We start from the raw sequence: 12,094 nt of genomic DNA, 5'->3' as shown, positions 1-12,094 counted from the left end.
TTGGTGGCCAGGTACCACCTCTGACCACAACAGACACATCTACTCTCCCTCTAACCTGGCTCTCCTAGGGTCTCATTTCTCTTGTCAGATTCCACACTAAGCAAGTACACTATTGCCACATTTGATACCAAGTACTTTACACAAATATTCCTCCATTCCTCACAGGAACCTTGAAATCAGTACTGTTTAGAGATGAGAAGCTCGAAAGGGTAAGTACACAGTGGAGGTCACAGAGCAGGTGAGTTGTGGACAGAACAACCCTTGCAGCCCGAGTTCTTGGGCAGTGCAGGTAACTACTCAACTCTGCACTCAGCCGTTTTCCTCATCACTGCATTCTGGTCCTGTCTCCTGCACAGTCAAGTAAGGTGTGTGCAGCAATGTTTACTGAACAAACAAATACCCATCATTCCATGGGCCATCTGAAGCAATGCTGATGTTCAGGATCTCTAAACTCTAACTCAAGTCTCTGCTGCTATGTAGGCTACCCCTTCCCGACACAAAGTTCTGGGAGAAGCTGGAGGTACTGGGCTTCCTAGCACAGGGTTCACTCAGCTTTGCAAGACAGTCCCTCCTGGACGGGGATCTGGAAACTCACACCAGGCAAGCTTGGGGTGCTGAGGAAACAGTAAGAGGTCTGACTTCCCTTGGAAAAATGAGTCAAAAAAGGAAACACATGGCAGGGATGGCTAGCTCTGAGATTCAGGCTCATGCTCCTGGTGTTCTCACTGGGGGTACTGAGCCGGCACAAAGGGATCCTTGAGGATACCTGCCTTAATGTTCTCAGGTACCATGGGCCCGTCTTCAGAAAGCAGAGGCCTATTCTCAATGGTCAGATGGCCACAACCGCAGGGGCCACATCTAGCAATCACAGCATACCTTAAGTCTCCACCTGGAGCTACAGTGGTCCTCACCTGGTCGACCTCCCTAAGCATGGGTCTGCACCATCTCACTACAGAGGCACTATATGGGAAACGACAGAGCCAGAGCCTAAGAGGGTTGTCTAGGGTGCAGGTGCTCAAGAAGTCTTTGCCTGTAAATACCGTTTAAACATGGAGGTTTCTCCTCACAAGGAGCAACAAAGGCTACAGAAAACATGGGGTCAAGGGCGGCTGCCAACACAGCCTGTGAACGCAGTCCTTGTAAAGACTGGCCATGCAGACAGAGTGAGAAGTCTCTTTAGCACTAGGCAGGAAGTCTATGACTGCTTTTAACTCACTGAAATCCTGCAACATAAATGCCAAACACCAGCCTAACTCTGGTCACACCAACAATACAGAAGCACTTTGCACCGCTTTCAAGTCAAGCTGCCGCCTCACATCAGAAGGTGCCTACTTGTTTCACAAGTGCCAATGTGCGAGAACACAAGTTAGGAAATGGCAGTCTGTCCTTCAGGCCCATGGGTGGTAGTCTTTCTCTATGGCCTGGTGTCAGGCAGGGTTAGGGTTCATCAGGAAAAAGTCAAACATCTGAGGCATATGAGCAAGAGATATTTGAGCAGGTGGTAGGGGACCCAGCTGGCAACTCAATCTTTCTCACAATCTGCAGAAGGCTGCAAAGATGGGGACCAAGGTAGTGAGGTGCAAATGGGCTTCAGTGGGGCAGGGCTTCAGTGGGAAGCTCCACTCACAAGGTGTGAGGCCCACACAGCCTGCCAGCCTTCAATCTGGGCCCCCAAAAGCAAAGGGCCAGGCCCAATGAAAATGTGCCTATCTCTGGGTGACCCTTGTGGGTCTGGGAAAATGAGGTCCTCTGCATCCCTGTCTCCTCAAAGACCTGAGTGAGACAAACCTCTTCTTTCTGTCCAGGCCCCAACTTACAAAGACATCCAATGTACAAAACTCTGAACACTTTCTCTACAGAAACATGTTCTACATGAAGGCTGAGTGGATGGGTAAATGATGTGTGGCAAAATAAAATGGTTTCATCGTTTTTAGTGAGTAGTGAGTCACGTAAATGTAACCCTCTCTCAGCCCTCTTCCCTCCACGATCTTAAGAGCCACACTAGACCTCCCTCAGAACACCATCCCAGGGTCTAGGAGGACAGCATCATCTACCATGCCTATTGCTACAAACAGCTGTTTTTTTTAAACATCTGCAATGTCTCAGCTAAAATCTATTACTATTTAATTTAGCGCTTACTTTACATCAACTGTTTCACTTACTTCCAAGAATGACCAATTACAGTAAATATTCTAACTTAGAGAGGGACCATGGCTCAGAGGATGAGACTGAGTGACATGAAGCTAACATACATGCTTCAAATGCATACCTGTCTTCAACCACTGGGCTGCACTTACTGCCTACTGGTCACCTACATGGTTTAGAATGCAGTTGTTACCATAGCGCTAGCTATTAGGGAATTAATGCCACCCACCACATGAACACAGGAAATACTACAAATGTAAAAGAGGTGGTCCTGTCTGCAACCCGGTGTCTGGGTGATGTTCTCAGGATCCCCTGAACTGTCTGCAGTGTCCATCCCCGCACTGGAAACTATGGTTTCCTGAATCGCTGAAATGTTCCCAGTGGAGGTCAGGGCTGATGAGGTCCTGATGATGGCTAGGTGCCACTTGTGTTTGGTAGCTGTGTCAGATCTGAAGTTTGTAGTGGAGGATGGCTGCCTTACCACAAAAACCTTCCTTCCTCCTCATCTCCTCCCCATCTATACGCACATACACCTACCCAGGAAGATCTGTGGGACCTTCCCTCCGCTGTTACTTCCTGACAACCCCCACCCCAACACATACCTAGTTCTGAGACTAGGTCTCTCCAATCAGTCTCTTTGGGGTTCTTGCAAGAACCATCTCAGAGCCTGGAGTTGCAAATACATCATCTTCTCAGCTGAGAGGACATAACTGAGTGCCCAGCCAGCCTCTTAGAGTCAAGAAAAATGACTCTAAGAAGAGCTGAGGTTTCTCAAAACCTCTTCTTCACTCCTCCCACCAGAGACTCATGTAAACCCGCCACACTCAGGCCTGGGAAGGCTGAGGCAGGAAACCAGGGGAGCAACTCTGGGCTCCCCTGAGGTCACTAGAACATCCAAAACAAAGGGCTGTCAGCTCCTGAGAGTACCTGACCCCAAGGCCCTGGGAGCCCTTCGGAGTCCAAGCTCCTTGTTACAAGCTTGCAAGGGCAAAGGAGCCAGGTAGTTTTACCAAGAGTCCCGGCTGTGGCTCTGGGTGTCTGCCTATTGACACAGACCTCCAAAACTCAGACTTGGGACAAAAGCAGCCTCCAGGAAAAAGGCAGCCACTGTTTTCTCTCAGCTTTTCTACTCCCACCCTCCCAAAGGCCCACATTCTCCCTCATCTCCAAGAGGGAGATGAGTAGGCCCCACTTTGCTCCAAATCTAGCCCTACCCCAACATCTGCCTGAGTTCTACATGGGGATTCCCAAGGTTCTTGTGCTCATCCTGGAGCAGCACTCTCCGGAGAAACAGCAGTGGGCAGGAAGTCTTGCCGGTGCCCCAGGTTCTCAGGCTGGGTAAGGGGCTCCTGCCTTGGCTTTCCCTCACCGCTGCTGACAGCGGTCTGGTTCTAGGGGCCAGAATCCCGCTCCACTCGTCCAGACAGTGAGGACTTTTAGGCCTCAGGGCAAAGTGCCTGGAACACTCCCCCCTGGGGGAGGGGGTGTCCTATCAGGTGATCCAAGACCCGGATGCCCCCCGCCCAGAGTGACCACCAGGGACTAGGCGGAGACCCGGCGCGAGGCGCGAGGCCCGAAAGTTTGCCCAAGTGTTTGAGAAGCGGGCGGGCGCGAGCCAGGCCGGACAGGGGCGCACTTACTGGACCCCTCGATCTTGTCGGCGCCGCGGCTCCATGTGATCTGGCGCGTCTCCAACTTGACCTGGAAGGTCTTCCGTTCCGGCCGCTGCGACTTCTTGGAGTAGAACAAAGTCATGACGGTGCCCACCTCGAGGCTGCGGCAGAGGTGCAGCACCTCGGCTTCGGAGGGCGCGCCGGGTGCGCAGCCATTGGCGCAGGGGGTCGCGGCGCCCGCCATGCTGCAGCGACCTCGGCGACGCAGGCTGGCGGGCCCGGGGCGGCGGAGGCGGAGGCGGCGGCGCAGGAGGCAAGCGGGACCCGGTGGCGGCTCCTGCGGGCGGACACGGGGCGGGGACTGAGCGCGGGGGCGGGGCGGGGCGAGGCTCCGCCCTCGGCGCGCCGGGAACAAAGGCGCTCCCGGGGACGACCCCCGCCTGCCGCCGCGCCTGCGCCCCACGCCCCCCGGGCAGGCCTCAGCGGGAGGACCTGCGCCTCGGTCCGGCACGGCTTTCCCTGCGCGGGGCCTGGTACGGCGCGGGCCACGGCTGCCCGTCACGCACGCAACCCCGCCCACAGGCTGCGGCCCGTCAATCAGGCGCGCACACGGCCGCCATCCCGCGCGGCCCCCGCCGCGGTGTGCGTGCCTCCTGGGGAGTGAGGGTGCGGCGCGACCACGGCCCTCCCGCCCGCCGAACCCGGTTACCTGGGCGGGCTGCCGGGCGGAGGGAGCCGCGCCAGGCTGGCCGCTCACACCCGCGGCGGCGGCGGCGGGGGCGGACCCTCCTCGCACCCTCTCCGGGGAGGGGCGCACCCGCGGATTGGTCAATGGGCCGTGAGTGACAGCACGCCTGCCCCGCCCCCTCACCACAGGCGTCTCTTTGGAGGGTTGAGCGGACTGGTCCTGGGGTGGCCTTCGAGGATGTCCTCCTGGGCAGAGGCCCTGCAGGCGTGGGCCGGGTCCTGAGACCCTCGGCCGCGGGTCCCGTGGCCTTAGAGGCCTCGCGTGTGGGCCGCTGCCTGCCTCACGCTCCACCTGCACCCTACCTGCAGAGGCTTTTCGACGTCCTGGGTTTTCCTCAGCTTTGTTTTTCTGCCCAGGCGCGGGTCATCCCTGGCCCCAGAAGCTTGCTTTCCTCTGGACTCAGTGCTGGGCCGGTTGTCAGGTCGAGCCGACCCTTCCGGTGACTTCGCCTCTGCGCAGACACAGGTGACGCCAATCCTGGATCTCCCCTGACCTCCCGACCCTGGCATCCCGTTATCTGCGCCACATCCTTGTCATCCTCATCACATGGCTTCATCTTCTCTACATGGCAGTAAACCCTTGAGGTGGAAAGGCCTCAGACCTTGCCAGGAGCCGTTTTGCCTCTGCTTCCCCGCTAGGTAATCCACTGAGGCTCTTCTCGCCTGACTCTGGGGCTCTCTCCATTCTACCCATGATCCTCAGGCCTCATCTCTCTGCGTACACAATCCTTTTGGGTCTTGCCTGCATTTGTCCTTCAGGATTTACCACTAAAATGGAATTAAATCATGCTCCTTTTAACTACGCACAAGAATTCCCACCCCTCTTCAAATCAGCACTCCCTTCATGGCCCAGCAGTCCTTGTCTCCCCCTACCTCTCCTGCTTCATCTTTCACCACCGACCCTTCACTCTGTTTTCCAGACATGGCACTGCTGTCTATGATGTGTTTAATAACTTAAAGTCTGTTTTCCTAAGACCATTCTCTGAACAGCACCCGTAAGCCTGAGGGTAGCCCTTGATCATGCAGTCTGCCCAGTGTTGAGCAGACAGTTGAGCACCTACCATGCAGCTGTCTGCATTTCAGAAGTTAGAAGTTCCGCAGAACGTCCAGTGGACACAGAAAACTTCCCTGGGGTGTATGAGACTAGAATTTGTGAATGTATGAGTTCAGATAAGCCACCCAACTGGGCCACCTCCAGATTTGCCTTGCTGAAGTGGCAACATGTGTGCTGTTTCCCATTAGTATGGTCCTCAAGAAACTCAGAATTCAGTATAATAGGAATTTTGTCCTAAGGGATGGGATAGTTGAGATGGACTGACTGCCACCTAGTGACAGGCCTTTAATGTAGGAAGGAGGGAACTGGAATTGACCCAATTGCTTGACCCTGACTTGCACAACTAATGCTCATATTATCCTCTACTCAAGGTTTCAGAGCACCACGACTTGAAGTGAGGTCACATAACAAATGGGAACCTGAGGCCATGTGTTCTGTTCCACAAGAGAACCACTGGCTGAGGTAAACCCTGGTGGTTAGCCACTAGCTGGCCAATCAGTGTAGGTGAGAAGAAGCATGTCAATGTCTGTCTGTAGGACTTCAAGAGAGGCCAGAGGATGTAAGGAGATGACCAAATGCATTTTAAGGGTGGGCTGGAGGAAAGTAACTTCCAGGCAAAAGTAATAGCATGTACAAAGGCTCTAGGCCAGAAAGAACCCTGGGGTTTACTTGGTGGTAGAGAGTGATCAGCCAGGATGATACTAAGAAGACAGATGGAGTAGAATAGGGCCTTCCTGCCTCCCTGGTCTTGCTGATTCTCCTAGAAGCCCCCCCATGCTATAACCATTGTTGAGCTTTCTGTGCAAACTCCAACAGCCTATAAGACTTCAATTTGCTTTTAAAATCTGTTTTCTGGGATCTTCCCAGTGTCCAACCCAAAGCTTTGCTCTTGTATATGTAACAAGACCCCCAGGGGCTACGTGAATCCCTTCCAACAGCAATTTGTTTGTCAGGTCTGTAATCAGGGCCCCATTTCCTCTTGGGACTTAGTAGCTTCCCAGGCCTTAGGTGTCTCCTTCCATCAAAGGAAGCTTGGAAAAGTAGGATACACACAGGGTGTGGCCAGTGTGGGCTTCCCCCAGCTCAGCATGGATTCGTAGCTGTCACTGGTAATGTATGCATTTGTGCTGTCTGGGAGGAGCAGCCCTGGCACACACGCAAGGCACTCACCTATGACATCACCCAGACTAGCCCCACTTAGTCTTCTTTCTGGAAATACTCATGCTTCAGCATGCTTAGCATATACCAGGCCTGGGCCTGGAGTCCAAGAGACTGCCTAGCTGCCCCTCTGGCCTGTGGACTTGATCTCATAGATATTATATGCAATAACCACTTAGAACAGTGATAAGCATATTGCCAACATGACTAATTACAGCTCTATGAGATTTCTATGGATCCCCATTTAACAAAACTGAGACCTTTCTTGGCACAGTGGCACACACACAAGTCCTAGAACTTTGGAGACTGATGCAGGAGGATCTCAAGAGAGTTTGGCACTATCTCAGGGTCACACAGCTAACAGGTGTCTGAGATAAACACTAACCCAGGCAGCTGGACTTCTGTCACTGCTGTGCTACCAACATGTAATACCACCTTTTTTTCCCTGGTTCTTTACCTCTTTCTGAACACTGTTACCAACTGTGTTTTCTATTTTTTTACATTTATTTATTTATTGTGTGTGCTTGTGTATATGTGCATGTGTATGCAAAGCATGGCACATATAGAGAGGTCAGAAGACAATTTCTGGGAGTTGGTTCTTTCCTTCTATCATGTGGGTCCTAGGGATTGCATTCACATCATTGGGTTCAGTAGCAAGCATCTTCACCCACTGAGCCATCTCACTGTCTATTTTGCGTTTAGTTATTTTTTGCTTGGTTGCCAAAACTGGGTTTTGTTTTGTTTGAGACAGAGTCTCTGTAGCCCAGGCTATCTTGAATTTAGCAACTGTCTTGCCTCAGCCTCCCAGCCTTGCTGGCGTTACAAATGTGAGCAATCATGCCTGCTGGCTAAGTTGCGATTTTTTTCTTTAGGATGCTGACTCTGATAGGTTAGAGGGTAGAATACTAACTAGGGAGCAGCCCTGAGGTCAGCATTGTAGAGGGAACAGGAAGGAAATAGGAGTAGGCACAACCTCCACCAACCTCTAGGGACTTGTGTTGTTCAGTACTAGGCTCAGATGGATGCTCATTGTTCTGGGAAAGTTCAGCCTCAGTCTCGTGATCTTTGTGATCTTAGAGACTGGCAGCTGGCTTTCTATTGACACCTCTTCGAGAAGTAACAGCAAGTCTTTCTTTGAATGGGAACCAGGCATAGTGCTATGTTGACTGAATTTTTCTTGAGGCAAAGTCTTGCTGTATAACCCAGGCTGGCTTTAAACTTGAGGCCTTCCCAACTTCCCACAAATTGAGCTATCCAATAGGTACATCAAGCTCTTAAAGAAAAAAAGAGTACTTAAACGCAAAAGAGCAAAAATACTGTTATTGAAATGGGAATATGATTATAAAAGAGGGATCGTAATATGGTTGACATGGTGATAGAACAGCTGTGATTGAGAACCAAATGTGGCTGAGCTTTCTAGTAGCTAAAATGATTACTTGATGTTTGGTAACTGGTTCCTTGGAAAGGAGATAAAATTTTCCTGGAATTAAATTTTTCATAAAGATTCTCACATGGATATATATTTGAATGAAAACCAGAGGATGTTCTTCTCAGCAGGCTGGTACCAAGTACTAATACACTTGTAGTTTGTTCCTTATAATGAATGACCTTCAGCAACTATAGAAGTCATAATTCAAAACCATAGTTGAGTGACACTCTTTTTACAAAGGGAGACAGACTACAGACTTGAAATGCCTGGTTAATCCATGCATAAAGCTGTCTTCTTTTTCTTCTTTCTACTTACTGTGTTAGGGGCACACAACTCTATGAACCTTGAACGTCACCCATGCTGCAGTATAGACACATTGGTCCTGACCCCCACATCTGTCTATGGCTCCACCTCTTCTACTATCATAACCTCCTGGTCCCTTCAAGTTGCATTCTCAGACCCTTAAAGGAGCTTCATGTTAAAAGTTACACCTGTCCCAACAGCTCCCAACAGCCTTCTCTGCACAACCCTAGCTGTCTCACTGCTGACTGTTCCCATCAGCTCTCCTCATCCGGGAATGGCAGGCTAAGGTGAAGTGTGGCTCTGAAGATAGAGGGGAAACTGAGGCCACAGGGGACTTGCTTTTACTCTCCCGCCCCTTCTTACAGCACACTCCTGTTGTGGCTTCTAGAGGTTTTGAGTCAGCATGCAGGAACAGACCAAGCCTGTTCCAGAAGTGGTTACAGAAATGCCTGCATGCCATGCTCCGTATGACAAGGGTGCTGCGAGCAAGAAGGGCCTTAGATTCTAGTGAGGGTGGGGAGAGAACAAGGTGAGAGGTACTGTGTATTCATGAAGCTACAGCCTCCTCTTTTCACAGTAAGGTCACCCTGAAGTATTTCGTGGAGTGTTTCTGCAAAGAAGTACCAAGATTTTAGAAATTCATGATTTAAAAGCCACGTTTGTTTAGTGACATGTATACTTTGGATAGCATTATTGAAAACCACTTACTTATGAGTATTGATTCTCCAAACTCACGGTCCTAGTAGTAAACTTTGCATGAATCTTTTTCACCATGACAACCACAAGGAGAATCATCCAATGTGTCAGCCAAGCTCATTGCCCTCACTGCTTCTGAAAGCCTAGGCTTATTGAAAAATAATTTACAAATGAGTGCTTTGTCTGTATATATGTATGCACACCAGTTGTGTTGCAGGTGCCCATGGAAGTGAGGAGAGGCTATTGGATCACCTGGAACTGGAGTTGCTTGGAAGGTTGTGAGCAAACATGTGGGTGCTAGGTAGCAAACCCAGGTCCTCTGAAAGAGTAACGTGTTTTTAACCACCAAGGCCTCTCCCCAGCCCCAAGATGTACCCATCATAAACATGAAGTTTGAGTTTGAAAAATATACTCCTTGTAACTTTACCCAGACAGTAAATAGGGCAGATATGCTGTCACTGGGAGTTTTAATCTAAGCATAATTAGCTTAATATGACAATGACATGTCTTCCACAGATACTTGCTAAGGCTTTTCAGAATAATCACTGCATTGTTTTAAATGTAACTATTCTCAATATAAATATAGACAGGACAGTAAGTACAGTGAGCCTCAACTTAGCTTTAGGAGTTATGTTGAAGGTTTTTTGTTGTTGCTTTTATGGTGTTGGAGACAGACCCCAAGGCTTACCTTTGAGCTACACCACTTGTCCCAGCTTCTGCAATTGTGAATTGATCACTTGTTTTCCAGAAAGATTTCACTGTTTTTCTAAAAGATTTTTAAAATCTATTTGGTAATTTAAAAAGGCTGCTTACTTGAGGTTGTGGAAAATAATTAATAAGTCTGTTAAATTTCTTCTTCTGTTTACTGATTTGTCAGGGAACTACTTATAAGCACCCAGAACCAGCATTACTGAGGTCATTTCAGGGTAATGTGTTCTCCTAGAAGTGCTCTTTTGTTCAAAACAAGTATGGAGTGTCCTATTATAGGAGGGATTTGCAAAGTCTAAAATAAAAGTCAGTTCTTTCTTAGAATTAATTTTTAAAAAATCTCTAAGAAAATGTCCATATGCAGCTTAAGTAGTATTTAGGAAAGAATTTCAAAGTTGACAACTTGTTAGAAGTGAGAATGGGAGAAAGGAGGTTAAGGCTGAGCCTGGTTCAGTGAACCTGTAGCCTGGGTTTCACACACAGGAAATCCAGGTCCAATAGGCTTGGAATAGCAAGTACCAAGCTGTCCTCGGGGTTCCAGTGGGCATCCCAGTAGAAGTGTGACTAACAGTGCGTGCAGAGCTCAAGAGTGTGACTGGAATCAGCTAGGCCAATTGAAACAAGAACCATGGCAGCTACAGACCTACTATTAAAGGTGCCTCAGCAACAACCTGACTGAAATAGGGCTAAAACCAGTAAACAAGAGCCAGAAGCATTTTTAGAAGGGGCAGTCAAATGATGTGACTTCTTTCAAATAAAATGTCCACAAAAAGACATTGTTTAGAGAATGACCAGTGGAGGGTACATGTAGGAGTGTAGATTAGCTGCACATGGGCATGAGGGATCTTAATCAGATTAAAGTAGTATAAAACTGACTCGTGATGATGGTCAAACCTCAGTAGTTACCAAAAATCACTGTAGAATGCTGAGTTTATATGTAAAACTACACTTCAGTAGTAGTGCTTAAAAAAAAAAGTAGCCAGGCGTCGGTGGAGCACTCCTTTAATCCCAGCACTGGGAGGCAGAGGCGGATCTCTGTGAGTTTGAGACCAGCCTGGTTTACAGAGTTCCAGGACAGCCTCCAAAACAATACAGAAACCCTGTCTTGAAAACCCAAAAAACAAAAAACATAGTAACAGCCTATCAGTGGTGGAGTATGCCTTTGATCCCTGCATTTGGGAGGCAGAAGCAGGCAGACCTCTGTGAGTTTGAGGTCAGCCTGGTCTACAGAGCTAGTACCAGGACAGCCAGGGTTGTTACACAGAGGAAATGCTGTCTGGAAAACCCAAGGCGGGGGACAGGGGGGTATGTGCACGTAATAGCATGTAATCCCATTCACAAAGAGCTTAAGCAAGATACTGAAAGAGTGCATTTTCTCCTTGTTGCTTAATCACTGGTGACCAAGGGTAGAATTCAGGGAGGGGACTGTGGCAAACACAGGTTGCAGTGGGTGGGGAGTGACAGAGTGTTGTGGATGACTCATGGCAGGTACTTGTTTATGAGACAGAGGAAGAGAGGTGGTGGCTGGAAAGGCTGGGGGTTGGGAAGTTTCTTTGCATTTTTTTAAATGTGGCAGTTGTTAGGTCTCACAGCTTTTGGCAGGGACAATAAACTCGAGGTACAGATGATAAAGGGAGGGGACATGTATAACTTGGGTGCCACATAGAAGCCACTCCTCCTTGCTTACTACTGGGCACCACAGAAGGGAATTTCTTAGATGCTGCCCATCTGGCTTCTCCTCTTGAATATGCGCTGGAATTGAGAGGTACTGGGTTGCCAGCAAGGACATAAGTTTATTTCTATCTTCAAGCTCAAACAACTTTCAGAGCCTTTATACTTCATCTGCCTCATCAGCTCCCCCAATCCCAACCTTGCAGCCACTTCTCAGTCCTAGTCAGGATCAACTGAGATTCCCATTCTGTGGCTTTACTCACCCAGGCCCGCCACCACTACCCGAGATGTCCCTTTTTATCTGTTATCAGAAGACCTGGCAGGTGGGACTTTGCCAGAGGTAGGTACTCCTTCCTGCTCAGTATCTGCATGGAGTTGACAGCCTAGTTATTAGGCCCTGCTCAGGTCCCCAAAGTAAGGGTCATTTCTTACTGCCAGCCAGAGAGTTATCAGTTGACTACTGAAGACCTTCCGTTTTTATATTCTATCCGGTTAACTCAACACTACAGAATTCACAATTCCCTGGCTATAATCTCTTTGTTCCAGCAATGTTTACTGTTTTTATTCCCT

At 49.3% G+C, this 12,094-nt stretch overlaps 1 protein-coding gene across 1 annotated transcript in view; it reads right to left on the bottom strand.

Moving 5' to 3' along the window:
• Plcg1 (phospholipase C gamma 1) overlaps window positions 1-4,083 on the bottom strand; it is a 31,087-nt gene extending 27,004 nt beyond the window's left edge. The window contains 1 exon segment of the mRNA XM_005082646.4: window positions 3,786-4,083. Within this exon segment, the coding sequence (XP_005082703.1) occupies window positions 3,786-4,002 (217 nt within the window). The 5' untranslated portion in view covers window positions 4,003-4,083.
• Between the last annotated feature and the right edge of the window lie 8,011 nt (window positions 4,084-12,094).

This window comes from Mesocricetus auratus, unplaced genomic scaffold, assembly GCF_017639785.1.
Source record: "Mesocricetus auratus isolate SY011 unplaced genomic scaffold, BCM_Maur_2.0 Super-Scaffold_100028, whole genome shotgun sequence".
Classification (NCBI taxonomy): domain Eukaryota; kingdom Metazoa; phylum Chordata; class Mammalia; order Rodentia; family Cricetidae; genus Mesocricetus; species Mesocricetus auratus.
Note: the sequence above shows the minus strand (reverse complement) of the source record. Positions and strands in the feature narration are given on the sequence as shown.